This window comes from Nerophis ophidion, linkage group LG12 (assembly GCF_033978795.1).
Source record: "Nerophis ophidion isolate RoL-2023_Sa linkage group LG12, RoL_Noph_v1.0, whole genome shotgun sequence".
Lineage (NCBI taxonomy): Eukaryota > Metazoa > Chordata > Actinopteri > Syngnathiformes > Syngnathidae > Nerophis > Nerophis ophidion.
Genome location: NC_084622.1, coordinates 11,614,195 through 11,630,488, shown reverse-complemented (window position 1 = coordinate 11,630,488; position 16,294 = coordinate 11,614,195). Strand labels below are relative to the sequence as shown.

Genomic DNA, 16,294 nt, shown 5'->3' with positions numbered 1-16,294 from the left:
GGGAAACATGTGCCGATAAACCTTCGACAAACCTTTTCAATTGATGCGACATTTTGTTGTTTTAACCTTTGTGTTCGCGAGCCTCGCCTAAACGACAATGCGGACGCCGGCTCTCCTCCTCCTCCTGTGCGCGCTGAGGCTGATTGACGTGGCCGGCAAGACGCGGCCCTGCACGGAGGTGAGCGATGCTACGCGCCATTTTTTATTAATATTAATGTTTTCATTCCTTCGACGTCAAATCCCATTCACGCCATGTTAATTGTGAGGTCCAGGTCAATTGGAAAGCACTGATTGGTCCCTTTTTTTTATGTCCATATTTTCTTTCAGGCGCACTTCCGGTTTGCGTTTCAAAGCCACTAGGGCAGGGTTTTTCAACCACTGTGTCGCGGCACACTAGTGTATTAAAGGCCTACTGAAACCCACTACTACCCACCACGCAGTCTGATAGTTTATATATCAATGATGAAATATTAACATTGCAACACATGCCAATACGGCCTTTTTTGTTTACCAAATTACAATTTAAATCTCCCGCGGAGTTTCCTGTTGAAAACGTCTCGGAATGATGACGTGTACGCAAGACGTCACGGGTTTTAAGGAAATATGAGCGCTGCACACACACACAGCTAAAAGTCGTCTGCTTTAACGGCATAATTACACAGTATTTTGGACATCTGTGTTGCTGAATCTTTTGCAAATTGTTCAATTAATATTGGAGAAGTCTCAGTAGAAAGATGGAGTTGGGAAACTTTAGCCCTTAGCCACACAAACACACGGTGATTCCTTGTTTAAAATTCCTGGAGGTGAAACTTTCCTATAGATCAGAGCGCGGTCAAGCCGACATTGATCCCTACCAAATGTCAACCAGCAGGTTTCGGTGAGAAAATTATGGTTAAAAAGTCAGTTCTTACCGGAGAAAAGCTGAGCTTGTGCCGTCCATAGCTGCCGTCGACTCCCCTGAGACACTGCGCGGCATGACACCCGTGGAAACACCCTTCCGACTATCAGGTACTATTTAACTCACTAAAACACTAGCAACACAATAGAAAGATAAGGGATTTCCCAGAATTATCTTAGTAAATGTCTCTAAAAATATCGGAATCCGTCCCAATGCAATCGCATTTTTTTTTAAAAACTTTTTTTTAATCTTTTTTTTTTTTCTAATCCGTCGCTATCAATATCCTCAAACACGAATCTTTCATCCTCGCTCAAATTAATGGGGAAATTGTCGTTTTCTCGGTCCGAATAGCACTTTTTGTTGGAGGCTCCCATTAAAAATAATGTGAATATGTGAGGAGCCCCCACACGTGTGACGTCATCGTCTGCGACTTCCGGTAGAGGCAGGGCGTTTCTCTTAACACCGAAAGTTGCGAACTTTGTCATGGATGCTCTCTACTAAATCCTTTCAGCAAAAATATGGCAATATTGCGAAATGATCAAGTATGACACATAGAATAGACCTGCTATCCCTGTTTAAATAAGAAAATCTCATTTCAGGGGTCCATCCATTCATTTTCAACCGCTTTTTCCCTTTTGGGGTCGCGGGGGCGCTGGCGCCTGTCTCAGCTACAATCCGGCGGAAGGCGCGGTACACCCTGGACAGGTCGCAACCTCATCGCAGGGCCAACACAGATAGACAGACAACATTCACACTCAATAGGGCCAATTTAGTGTTGCCATTCAACTCATCCCCAGGTGCATGTCTTTGGAAGTGGGAGGAAGCCGGAGTACCCGGAGGGATCCCACGCATTCACGGGGAGGACATGCAAACCCGGGATTGAACCCTGACTAATCAGGACCTTCGTATTGTGAGGCAGACGCACTAACCCCTCTTCCACCGTGAAGCCCTTTTGCAAATCAATAATTATTATAATGTGCCTTTGTCTAGTCAATAATTACAATAATGTGCCATTGTCTAGTGCAGTGTTTTTCCAACCTTTTTTTGTATTTAAAAGGTATCCATCCATCCATTTTCTACTGCTTGTCCCTTTTGGGGTATGTAACGCTTAAACCAAAAATGAACAAAAGGTAACTCCAGCTAGGGAAAAGGCACTGAAGCATGGCTATGCACTACAAAGTAAACAAAAACAGAAGGCTGGACGACAGCAAAAACTTAGTGTGTGGCGCAGGGCTACTCTTCCGGGCTACATTATACACCCCCGCTACCACTAAACCCCCCTCCCTTCCCAACCCCGCCCACCTCAACCGACGCACGGAAGGGCGGTGTGGTTAGGGATGCATGGGATTCTGGGTATTTTTTCTGTTGTGTTACAGTGCGGATGTTCTCCTGAAATGTGTTCGTCATTCTTTTTTGGTGTGGGTTCACAGTGTGGCGCATATTAATAAGAGTGCTAAAGTTGTGTATATTACAACCCTCAGTGTAACCTGTATGGCTGTTGAGCAAGTATGCCTTGTAGTCGCTTGCACGATGAATCAGGAGCCGTACACTAGATGTGGCAGGCCGGCACTCAGATAGCATAGTGTTAAAGCGGACGCGACGACATGGTCGATAGGACGTTTAAGGCATTGCCATCACGGCACGCCCTCAATATTGTTGTCCGGGTGAAAATCTGAAAACGTTATCCTGAGGAGATTTCAAAGAACGTCACTGAAATCCAGAAAACCTCACGGGAAAATGGCGGGGTCGGCAAGTATGCAGCTGAGCCAATCAGAGTGATCCAAAAGCCGCGGGTTGCCGACCCCTGATCTACAGAGATACAAATAATTGCTATTGTAACATCCAGTAGACACATGTAGAAGAGCTATTTCTTTATTCTTTCATTAAAAAATTTCAGCAACACTAAATTGGCCCTAGTGTTTGAATGTGAGTGTGAATGTTGTCTGTCTATCTGTGTTGGCCCTGCGATAAGGTGGCAACTTGTCCAGGGTGTACCCCGCCTTCCGCCTGATTGTAGCTGAGATAGGCGCCAGCGCCCCCCGCAACCCCAATAGGGAATAAGCGGCAGAAAATGGATAGAAGGTTAATTTGTATACTTAGCAAACTCATCCCGCGGGCCGGATAAAACCTGTTCGCGGGATTCACCCGGCCCGCGGGCCGTAAGTTTGACACCACTGACCTAATTGGTCCAAAAAATATTTTTTTCCAAATCAATATTTATAATAATGTGCCGTTGTCTAATGCAGTGTTTTTCAACCTTTTTTGGGGTGTAATATGTATGTAACGCTTAAACCAAAAATGAACAAAAGGCAAGTGCCGCTAGGTAAAAGGCACTGAAGCATAGGGATGGCTATGCAAAACAAAAGTAAAACTGATCTGGCTATAAAGTAAACAAAAACAGAATGCTGGACGACAGCAAAAACTTACAGCGTGTGGAGCAGGGAGACGGCGTCCACAAAGTACATCCGTACATGACATGACAATCAACAGTGTCCACAACTTTAATAGTCTTGATTGCAAAAACAAAGCAGGTATGGGCTATAGAACTCAAAGGAAGGTGAACAGGAAGGGTCACCAAATTAACAGCGCAAGACAGGAAACAACAACAAACTCAAAAAAATGAATGACAACCTGGTGGAGTTTACTTTTTTAATCTTTTCTGCTGGTGGTGTGCCTCCGTAACATGGGAAATCATGCAACTTTACCTAATTGGTCCCAAAAAATATTTTTTTGCAAATCAATATTTATAATAATGTGCCGTCGTCCAGTGCAGTGTTTTTCGACCTTTTTTTGGTGTGTAATATGTATGTAACGCTTAAACCAAAAATGAACAAAAGACAAGTGCCGCTAGGAAAAAGGCACTGAAGCTTAGGGATGGCTATGCAAAACAAAAGAAAAACTGACCTGGCTACAAAGTAAACAAAAACAGAATGCTGGAAGACAGCAAAAACTTACAGCGTGTGGAGCAGGGAGACGGCGTCTACAAAGTACATCCGTACATGACATGACAATCAACTGTGTCTACACAAAGAAGGATAGCATATGCACAACTTCAATAGTTTTGATTGCGAAAATAAAGTATTCTATCTTTATTTGTTGTTATTTATATCTTCTGAATAAATGATGTGATGATGTTCTGTATACGCTGAGGCTGATTGACGCTACCGAGGTGAGTGATGCTACTCACAAAAGTGTTTTCATTCCTTCGACGTTCAATCTCATTCATTCCATGTTAATTGTGAGCTCCAGGTCAATTAGAAAACACTAATTGGTCCTTTTTTCCCGTGCTTATTTTCTTATAGGTGCACTTCTAGTTTGCGTGTCAAGCCCACTCCAGTATAATGCAGTGTTTTTCAACCTTTTTTGAGCCAAGACGCAATTTTTTCCAGAGGCACACCACCAGAAATCCATTAAAAAAATAAACTCTGTATACAATAAAAAGCCCTTTTCGCAGTTGTTGAATATTACTTTAAAGCATAACCCAGCATGCATCAATAAAGCTCTTGTCTCAAAGTAGATGTACTGTCACCAACTGTCACATCACACCCTGACTTATTGGGACTTTTTTTGGTGTTTTCCTGTGTGTAGTGTTTTAGTTCTTGTCTTGCGCTCCTATTTTGGTGTCTTCTTCTCTTTTTTTGGTATTTTCCTGTAGCGGTTTCATCTCTTCCTTGGCCGCGATTCCCCACACCTGTTTTGTTTTAGCAATCAACACTATTTCAGTTATTTTTATCCTTCTTTGGGGGGACATTGTTGATTGTCATGTCATGCACGGATGTACTTTGTGGACGCCGTCCGCTCCACAAGCAGTAAGTCTTTGCTGTCGTCCAGCATTCTGTTCCTGTAGCAGCATCACGCCTTCCTTTGAGTGCTATTGCCCGCACCTGCTTTGTTTTCGCAATCAAGATTAAATTGTGCTTACACTATCCTTCTTTGTGGGGACACTGTTGATTGTCATGTCGTGTACGGATGACACACTAAGTTTTTGCTATCGTCCAGCATTCTGTTTTTGTTTACTTTGCAGCCAGTTCAGTTTTAGTTTCATTCTGCTTAGCCATCGCTAAACTTCAATGCCTTCTCTTAGGGCAGGGGTCGGCAACCCACGCTTCTTTGATCACTCTGATGTGGCTCAGCTGCATACTTGCCTACTCCCCCGATTTTTCCGGTAAGCTTCCAGATTTCAGTGCCTCTCCCAGGAAAAGCTTTCTCCGATTTTCCCCCTGACAACAAAATAGAGGGCGTGCCGTGATAGCAATATCCTCTAAAACATGTCGTCAAGCCCGCTTTTACATCATGCCATCTACATGCCGACCTCACAACCACGTTATCGCGCCCGCTTATACTCAGTGCTATCTGCGTGCCTGCCGGTGATATGTAGTATGTGGTCTTTGTTAATGCATCTCAGTGACTGCATGGCATACTCAGTCAGCAGCCATACAGGTCACACTGAGAGTTGTGATATAAACAACTTTAACACTCTTACTAATATGTGCCACACTGTGAACCCACACCAAACAAGATTGACAAACACATTTTGGGAGACGTTCCGCACTGTAACACAACATAAACACAGCAGAACAAATACCCAGAATCCCATAAATCCCTAACTCTTCCGGGCTACATTATACACTCCCGCTACCACCAAACCCCGCCCCCCAACTCCGCCCACCTCAACCGACAAACAGGAAGGGGGGGTTGCTGGTAGCGGACAAACACATTTTGGGAGACGTTCCGCACTGTAACACAACATAAACACAGCAGAACAAGTACCCAGAATCCCATAAATCCCTAACTCTTCCGGGCTACATTATACACTCCCGCGACCACTAAACCCCGCCCCCCAACTCCGCCCACCTCAACCGACAAACAGGAAGGGGGGGTTGCTGGTAGCGGGGTGTATAATGTAGCCTGGAATAGTTAGGGATGCATGGGATTCTGGGTATTTGTTCTGTTGTGTTTGTTTTGTTACGGTTAGGATGTTCTCCTGAAATGTGTTCTTGTTTGGTGTGGGTTCACAGTGTGGCGTATATTAGTAAGAGTGTTACAGTTGTTTATACGGCCACCCTCAATGTGACCTGTATGGCTGTTGAACAAGTATGCCTTGCAGTCACGTACGTGTGTCTGCAGAAGCCACATACAACATGTGACTCGGCTGGCAAGCTGATTGTACAGGTTACAGAGAGCGCTATTGGTAGTGCCACGGTAGCACGCCGTTATTATTATTGTCTGGGTGAAAATAAGCTGATATTCGTGAAAATGGTCACTCTGAAATTCGGTAGTCTCCCGGAAAGATTGGGAGGGTTTGCAAATGTGTTGCTGTCAAGGTGCATTTATACAAAACTCGCGGGCCGCACTAACTTTAAATTTTCATATTAAGTTGCAGGCTGCGTGTCTGAGACCCCTGGTTTATACATAGCACAAAGCAAAAAAACAACTCTGTATGCAGTGTTATTTCATTATACATTTCAGAAGAGTTTTGTGGCTCCCATTGTTTTTTTGTTTTTTGTGAAACTGGTCAAAATAGCTCTTTGAGTGGTAAAGGTTGCAGACCCCTGTCTTAGGGGCACTCACCTTTTGTTTATTTTTCGTTTAGGCATCAGACACCTTTTTACCTGCACACTGCCTCCCGCTGTTTACGACATCTACAAAGCAATTAGCTCCCTGCTGCCACCTACTGATATGGAAGGGTATTACACGGTTACTCTGCCGAGCTCTAGACAGCACCAACACTCAACAACAGCACATTATTTGCGGATTATAATTACTGGTTTGCAAAAAATATTTTTAACCTAAATAGGTGAAACGGCACACCAGACCGTATCTCTCAGTGGTTGTAAAACAATAATGTCCCTTAGGTTTCATCACTATAACAGGACATTACCATCACTCTGTGCCTCTCTTTAGTGTTGAACTTGGCCAGGCTGTTATCAGTTTCCTGCATGGACTGGTTTTTCCGTCCTTGTGTTCTGGATCAGCTCAGAAACTCCCTCTTAGCCTCAACTGGTGCCCCCTTGGTCCTTAGGAGAGGCGCAACATTCCTTATAGGCAGTCCTCACTCTGCCTGCAGATATTCGGGGGTTTCTTCCTATGCAATTCATCTCAAATAAATGAAAATAATTCCATGCATGTGATGAGCCAGTTATCACGGACGTTGGACTGGAATGTTGTGTATCCAGGGCAACGGAATGACAATGGCTTGTAAGACTGGTTGGTCATATTGTAAAGTCAGGCAGTTCCAGCTTTAGTGTTCATCAAAGCAAACATTCCTCTCACCCACATTCAGGCGGTGGAGACATCTTTTACTCTTACTCAACACCAGTGCGTTTCCCACCTCAGCATTTATTAATGTGCGATTTTAATGATGAACTCTCAAAATACCATCATTGATGTCACCACGTGACCATTGCTGGAGAAATACTATACAGGAACACATGTACGCACTACTGTGCATTGAAACACATCAACAGTGGTGTACCGCGGGAAATTATACAACTTTACCTAATTGTTTCAAAAAATCCATCCATACATCAATTTTCTACTGCTTGTCCCTTTCAAGCAGTATGTGCTGGAGCCTGCATTCGGGCGGATGGCGGGTTACACCCTGGACAAGAAACCTCATCGCAGGGCCAAATATTTTTTGCAAATAATTATAATAACATGCCGTTGTCTAGTGCAGTGTTTTTCAACCTTTTTTGGTATGTAAAAGGTATCCATCCATCCATTTTCTACTGCTTTTCCCTTTTTGGGGTATGTGACGCTTAAAACAAAAATGAACAAAAGTCAAGTCCCGCTCGGAAAAGGCAATGAAGCATGGCTAAGCAAAACAAAAGTAAAACTGAACTGGCTACAAAGTAAACAAAAATAGAATGCTGGACGACAGCAAAAACTTTCAGCGTGTGGAGCAGGGAGACTGCGTCCACAAAGTACATCCATATATGACACAACAATCAACTGTGTCCCCACAAAGAAGGATAGCGTACGCACAACTGAAATAGTCTTGATTGCGAAAACAAAGCAGGTGCGGGCAATAGCACTCAAAGGAAAGCAAACAGGAAGCGCAAGACAGGAACTAAAGCACAAACATACAGGAAACAACAACAAACACAAAATAAGGCCTGCGAACCTGGTGGAGTTGCACTTTTTAACCTTTTCTGCTGGTGGTGTGCCTCCGTATTTTTTTTTTATGAAAAAAATGTTCCTTGGCTCAAAAAAGGTTGCAAAACACTGGTCTTGTGCAGTGTTTTTCACCCACATTCAGGCGGTGGAGACATGTTTTACTTTTACTCAACACCAGTGCGTTTCCCACCTCGGCCTTCATTAATGTCCGACTTTAATGATGACCCCTAAAAATACCATCATTGATGTTACCACATGATCATTGCTGGAGAAATACTAAACAGGAACACATGCGTGCTCCAGTGGGCAAAATGGGTTATTTTCTGGCGCATTTAAAAACAATCAGTACAAGCATCAGCAATTACAACATATCTTATGTGGTACTTTTAAAATTAAAATAACCCCAAAAAATAATTAAATGTGGAAAAAAAAAATACATTAAATATTTGAACTCACAATTTGTCGGACCCATTCGATGCCTTATAAGCCAATGGTAGCGCTCGTAGTCGCTTGATCCCAGTGGAAGTAGCGGGCATTTCCCCATTTCATCGCCCGGACAGCCGAGCTGGCATCTGGGGTTGGCCGACATGGTCTTATAAGATGTACTTTCTCTTTATCCTTCTTGAAAACGGCTAAATCTATATCTGCCACCGAATCAACACTTCCTGCTTCCTGCTAAATTGCAACTTGGGATTGGACACTCACTTTGGAATGACAAGTGAGGATCCAATCACATCAATCAATCAATCAATGTTTATTTATATAGCCCTAAATCAGTGGTCCACAACCACCGGGCCGCTGCCCTGTACCGGGCCGTGGCCCGATTGGTACCGGGCCGCAGAAATTTTTTAAAATAATTTTTATAAAAAAAAAAATAAATAAATATATATATATATTTTTTTTATTTTAATTTTTTATTTTTATTAAATCAACATAAAAATACAATATACACTTACAATTAGTGCACCAACCACAAAAACCTCCCTTTTTCATGAGAAAAATGTCCCTTTTTCATGACAAAGAGAAAAAAAAATACAAAAAAATAAAGGACATTTCGAAAGATCGTGTTTCAAAGAGGGTCCCTTGCGAAGGGCAGAGATGGGCATCGCCACCACCCGTCAACTGGTGCTAAAGAAAGGTGCGGGGCCGACCTTCAGGCTGTGCAGGTACGACTATATAATGTCACTAAAACACTAGTAACACAATAAAGCAGATAAGGGATTTTCCAGAATTATTCTAGTAAATTTGTCTAATAACATCTGAATCGCTCCCACTGTATAGTCTTTTTATTTATTATTTTTTTCTTCTTCCAGTCCTTCACTCTCAATTTCCTCATCCACGAATCTTTCATCTTCGCTCAAATTGATGGGGAAATCGTCGCTTTCTCGGTCCGAATCGCTTTCGCAGCTGGTGGCAATGATTGTAAACAATGTTCAGATGTGAGGAGTTCCACAACCCGTGACGTCACGCGCATAATATGTCTGCTACTTCCGGTACAAGCAAGGCTTTTTTATCAGCACCAAAAGTTGCGAACTTTATCGTCAATGTTCTCTACTGCATCCTTTCAGCAAAAATATGGCAATATCGCAAACTGATCAAGTATGACACATAGAATGTACCTGCTATCCTCGTTTAAATAAGAAAATCTCTTTTCAGTAGGCCTTTAATTTTAGTTTGTTTCCTGTGTTTAGTGCTTTATTTTCTTTCTTGCGCTCTTAATTTGGTGACCCTTCCTGTTTGCCTTCCTTGGCCTTCCTGTTTTGTTGACGTTCTCCTGTAGCGGCGTTGCCCCTTCCTTTGAGTGGTATTGCCTGCACCTGCTTTGTTTTCGTAATCAAGACTATTTAGTGAAGTGAATTATATTTATATAGCGCTTTTTCTCTAGTGACTCAAAGCGCTTTACATAGTGAAACCCAATATCTAAGTTACATTCAAACCAGTGTGGGTGGCACTGGGAGCAGGTGGGTAGTGTGTCTTGCCCAAGGACACAACGGCAGTGACTAGGTTGGCAGAGGGGGGAATTGAACCTGCACCCCTCAAGTTGCTGGCACGGCCACTCTTCCAACCGAGCTAAACCGCCCCGTTGTATGTACGCTATCCGTCTTTGTGGGGACAATGTTGATTGTCATGTCATGTACGAATGTACTTTGTGGACGCCGTCTCCCTGCTTCACACGCTGTAAGTTTTTGCTGTCATCCAGCATTCTGTTCTTGTTGACTTTGTAGCCAGTTTAGTTTTACTTTTGTATTGCATAGCCATCCCTATGCTTCAGTGCCTTTTTCTTAGCGGGGCTGGCCTTTTGTTGTTTAAGTGTTACATAGTCCAAAAGGGACGAGCGGTAGAAAATGAATGGATGGCTATTGCAATTATCTATCAACTGTATGTGCCCGTTCACTTACAGTGCACAGACATGGTTGATTCTGAAGATTTTGTACAGCATGGCAACATAAGCTAGCTGAATTCTGATTGGATACAAACTAAAACTAAAAACAACAGCACTGGAAGGAGCATAATATGACATGAAGTGAATATGGATACTTTTAAATATGTATTTTTGACGCATTACTTTGTGTCAATAAAGTACCTTCAATCAATGATCAATCAATGTTTATTTATATAGCCCTAAATCACAAGTGTCTCAAAGGGCTGCACAAGCCACAACGACATCCTCAGTTCAAATCCTATATCAGGGCAAGGAAAAACTCGACCCAGTGGGATGACAATGAGAAACCTGCAGATGTGGGTGATCAAACCCCCCCCCCCCCACACCCCCTTTATTTACGTGGCTCACCTTTGACAGCGTCTTCTCCCCGTCATCTTTGTTGTAGCGGTGTAGCGTGCAAGGATGGAAATGGAAAAAGTGTCAAAAGATGTCGCTAACTGTTTTAATGACTTTCAGACTTCAATCAATAACGGAGCAGCATCTCCTCATCCGTGGATCATTGGTGCAACAAGAATGCCTGTGAAAAACGTCCGACCGGAACTCAAATAACTAAAGTTCCTTGGGTGAATAATGCAAACTCACCACACCGGTAGGTTTTAGTATTTTAATGGCAAAAATACTGACAGATATAAGTAAGAACTTAACACTACTTTATATTAGAAATGGCAACAGTGGATGATGAATGTCTCATAACAAGAAGATACAGAAAAAGAAGACTTAACGACCATGATGTCTCCACGGACTATAAACGCGGACATGCGCAAATTTTCAGGACTTATGCAGATCCCAAATGCAGATCAGCAGGCACCAGAAGGCAAGAAAAGTTGCTTTTACATAATATTGCGAAATAAAACGCCTGATTGATACTTGCCAACCTTGATGACCTCCAAATTCGGGAGATGGGGGGAGGTTAAGGTGGGCTGGGTTGGTGGGGCTGAGGTAGGGTTTGGTGACAGGCAGGGGGTGTATATTGTAGCGTCCTGAAAGAGTTAGTGCTGCAAGGGCTTCTGGTATTTGTTCTGTTGTGTTTATGTTGTGTTAGGGTGTGGATGTTCTCCCGAAATATGTTTGTCATTCTTGTTTGGTGTGGGTTCACAAGGTGACGCATATTTGTAACAGTGTTAAAGTTGTTTATACGGCCACCCCTCAGTGTGACCTGTATGGCTGTTGACCAAGTATGCATTGCATTCGCTTATGTGCATATACAATCCGCATAGCTTATGTGACTGTGCCGGTATGCTGTCTGTATGGACAAAAAGTGGACGTGACGTCATGTTGTGGAAGTCGCTAAAGACAGTGCCTTGAAGGCACTCCTCCAATATTGTTGTTCGGGTGGAAATCGGGAGAAAATCTGGAGAATGGTTGCCCCTGGAGATTTTCGGGAGAGGCACTGAAATGCGTGAGTCTCCCGGGAAAATCTGGAGGTGTTGGCAAGTATGAAAAGGTCGGTTAATAGGAGCCATTTTGCGGTCCTTGTACACACACCATAGTATTACTTTTATGTTGAGGACTGTAGCCTCCATCAAGCAGTGAGGCTCCATAGTAGAGATGCGCGGTTTGCGGTCACATCCGCAGAGTCCGTGGATCAACCGCAGGTCGGGCGGGTGACATGACGAAAAAATTGATTTTAATTAGTTTCGGGCGGGTGGCGGTTGAACCATCCGGAAATATTTGATAAACATGGTTCTGGGATCGGTATCCTTTGCCATTCAAAGAGCCATTTAAGATCCGTGTCATAAAGCAAAGAAGACAAAAGGAGACGCTATTATTCTCTAGAATGACTGCTGGCAGTCACCCAGATAATAAGTATTAGGGCGTGCTATGAAGCCATTGGCTTTGTCGCCTTCTACAACATGTACGATCTGCTTGTCAGTCCAGCTACATGTTGTGTGTGGCTCCCGCGGCAACACGCACACGACTGCAAGGCATACTGGTTGACACAGAGTAAACTAATGGTTGTGATATAAACAATTTTAACACTCTCAGTAATATGTGCCACGCTGTGAAGCCACACAATACAAGATTGACAAACACATTTCGGGAGAACGTCCTCACAGTAACACAACATAAATGCAACACAACAAATACCCAGAATCCTGACTATTTTATACACCCCGCTAGCAGGGCGGGTACTGTTCCGATAAAATGTTGGTTCGGGTGGATGACGACTTTGGTGATGCGGTTGCGGATGATATAATTGCCTATCCGCGCATCTCTACTCCATAGCTTTTTGAGCGCCGTGTGTAATGTTCTATGTTCTCAATGGAGAATGTTTTTATTAATGCCCACGTTAAAAGTGCATTTTCAATGTTTATGATGTGCGTTTCTTAGAAAAAAAAAGTAATAGGAGCAACTTTTTTTATGTCAATTATTTTCCATAAAATACTCATTGAGGTTAGAAAGTGTGTTGTACTTGATTACTCAAGTAATCGATAGCTGCAGACCTACTTTCAACATTATACCAATTGAAAATACTGGCAATAAAAATAAAAATGTTACCTGCTATTCGTCACTCTCAAGTTTTTATTTAAATGCTATTTATTAGTCACCCCCACGCCCGGAAAGCTATAATAATAAGTGAACCACTGTAGTGTTACCCTGTACACACACGCACACACGGTTCATAAAGAGCTTTTAACTGACAGAATATGTGATTTTGAAAGGACTGGTCTTGAAATTGTTTTATTTTCATGTTTTTTTTATATTTACGGATCAATACAGTAATATCTACACTGCAAAAACTGAAATCTAAGTAAGATTAAAAATCTCAATTAAGACTGATATTTGCTTATTTTCTGTCTGATAAGATCATTCTTCTCACTAAGCAGATTTTATCTTAGTGTTTTACTTGTTTTAAGTGTTTTTCTCCTAAATGATGTCAGTAAGATATTAGTTTGTTGCTGAGATGTGATGACCTATGTTGAGTCAAACATGCTTGAAAGTAGAATATCAACTGTTGCAAAGCTGTGTCATCAACACTCACATGTAGAAAACTACTTTTTAGATTAATAATTTCTTATTTCAAGCATGAAAAAAAAAATCATGATTCTGAGCGCATATCCTTATGTCAAGATAACAGCACTAGTATTTACTTATTTAAGAATATTTTTCAACATATTGAGCAAAAGGTGCACTTCTTATTAGTGAGTATATACTTATTTTAAGGTATTTTCGGGTTCATTGAGATTGGCTAATTTGATTTGTTTTGGTAAGTCTTGACGAGCCAATTTTTCTTGTTCTATTGGCAGATAATTTTGCTTAGTTCAAGTAAAATACGCCTCATTTTTGTATTTTTTTTTCTCGTTTTTGAACAGTGACTTTTTGTAGTGTACGGCCTATTGGATCTCACCACATTGTCCAAATGTACCTAATAGGGTTGTCTCGATACCAATATTTTGGTACTGGTACCAAAATGTATTTCGATACTTTTTTAAATAAAGGAGACCACAAAAAAATGGCATGATTGGCTTTATTCTATTAAAAAAATGTGAGGGTACATGAAAAGTATGTTTACTATTGCAAGTTTGTCCTTAAATAAAATAGTGAACATACTAGACAACTTGTCTTTTAGTAATAAGTAAACAAACAAAGACTTCTAATTAGTCTGCTGACGTATGCAATAACATTGTGTCATTTATACACCTATTTGGTCAACGTTATGAGGGACAAACTGTAAAATATTATTATTTTCTACTTGTTCATTTATTGTTAATATCTGATTATTTCTGCTTACTTTTGTTAAAATGTAATAATCACTTATTCTTCTCTTCTTTGATACTTTACATTAGTTTTGGATGATACCACACATTTAGGTATCAACCCGATACCAAGTCGTTACAGGATCATACATTGGTCATATTCAAAGTCCTCATGTGTCCAGGGACGTATTTTCTTAGTTTATAAACATAATATGAATTTTGAAAAAAAAAAAAAAAGATGATGTGACAATAAAAAATGTCGACTGGACCTGATTAGTATCTTGTACTTGGTATCATGACAGTGGATGTCAGGTGTAGATCCACCCATCGCATTTATTTACATTCAGGTGTGTTATCTTTTGTTTACATTGTGATGCCGGTGAGCTATTGTATCCTACGGCGTCTAGTGAAGCATGTTTAGCTATTCCTCGTCCTCCAGTGATAATGACACTCGTAAGAAACTTACTTTATTTGTCGCCATGGAGACAAGTATTAGTCTTTTAAAAGTAGCTAAAACACCTCATCCTGAGGGTGTTTCAGTGTTATAACTTTTTTGATTGATTGACTAATACTTTTATTAGTAGATTGCACAGTTCAGTACATATTCCGTACAATTGACCACTAAATGGTAACACCCGAATAAGTTTTTCAACTTCTTTAAGTCGGGATCTATGTTAATCAATTCATGGTACAAATATATACCATCATCATAATACAGTCATCACACAGGTTAATCATCATAGTATATACATTAAATTATTTACATTATTTATAATCCGGGGGGTGGGATGAGGACCTTTGGTTGATATCAGTACTTCAGTCTTCAACAATTGCATCAACAGAGAAATGGACGTTGAAACAGTGTAGGTCTTACTTGTAGGATATGTACAGCGAGCAGAGAACATAGTGACTTCAGATAGCATAAGAGTAAGTAAACACTTTAGAAGTACATTTGATTATTTACATTAGGTTATTTATAATCCGAGGAGATGGGATGTGAATGGAGAAGGGTATTAGTAAAGTGTTGAAGTTGCCTGGAGGTGTTGTTTTAGAGCGGCTTTGAAGGAATATAGAGATGCACTTACTTTTACACCTGTTGGGAGTGCATTCCACTTACATGTGGCATAGAAAGAGAATGAGTTAAGACCTTTGTTAGATCGGAATCTTGGTTTAACGTGGTTTGTGGAGCTCCCCCTGGTGTTGTGGTTATGGCGGTAATTTACGTTAAGGAAGAAGTTTGACATGTACGTCCGTATCAGGGAAGTGTAGTAGATTTTATAGACTAGGCTAAGTGCAAGTTGTTTTTCTCTGTCTTCCACCCTGAGCATGCCCACCTTGGAGAAGAAAGTAGGAGTGAGGTGTGATCTGGAGTGGAGGTCTAAAAGTAACCGGACTAGCTTATTCTGGGATGTTTGGAGTCTAGATTTGAGGGTTTTGGAGGTGCTGGGGTACCAGGAGGTGCAAGCATAATCGAAAAAGGGTTGAATGAGAGTTCCCGCTAGAATCTTCAAGGTACTTTTGTTGACCAGAGAGGAGATTCTGTAGAGGAATCTTGTTCTTTGGTTGACCTTTTCGATTACCTTGGTTGCCATTTTATCACAGGAAAGATTAGCCTCTAGAATGGAACCTAGGTAGGTGATCTCATCTTTCCTGGTGATAACAATGTCACCCACTTTTATAGTGAAGTCACTGACTTTCCTAAAGTTGATATGGGACCCAAATAGGATGGATTCCGTTGTACCTAAGTGTATGGATAGCTTGTTGTCAGCGAGCCAGGTGCAAATATTAAGGAGTTCAGCACTGAGGATTTGTTCCACCTGTGACTTGTCCTTGCAGGATACCAGCAGGGCCGAGTCATCCGCAACAGGAACAATTCACAGTGGCATTCTGATGACATGTCATTTACATATATTAGGAATAGTAAAGGTCCTAGTATACTGCCTTGGGCGACTCCACAGCTTACTGAGAGGGGAGGGGACACGGTGCTGTTCACCTCTACCACCTGTTTCCTCCCCTCCAAGTAAGATTGCATCCAGCTCGATGAGGTTTTATCGAATCCGATTGCTCTGAGCTTATCCAACAGTATAGCGTGGTTAACGGTGTCAAAGGCCTTCTGAATGTCCAGCATGACCATGCCGC

General features: G+C 41.7%; 1 protein-coding gene across 2 annotated transcripts in view; it reads left to right on the top strand.

Annotated features, from left to right (window-relative positions):
- The window catches only part of elapor2a (endosome-lysosome associated apoptosis and autophagy regulator family member 2a), a 55,197-nt gene that overhangs the window by 104 nt on the left and 38,799 nt on the right, over positions 1-16,294 (top strand). The window contains exons 1-2 of one of the 2 annotated variants that reach the window (XM_061916800.1): positions 1-178; positions 10,914-11,046. The exon at positions 1-178 is cut by the window's left edge and continues 104 nt beyond it. Coding sequence is in view for 1 of the 2 variants with exons in the window: in XM_061916799.1 (XP_061772783.1) it covers positions 98-178 (81 nt within the window). In the remaining variant the exon portion in view is untranslated. The remainder of the gene's footprint in view (positions 179-10,913; positions 11,047-16,294) is intronic. The other variant, XM_061916799.1, reaches the window with a different exon arrangement.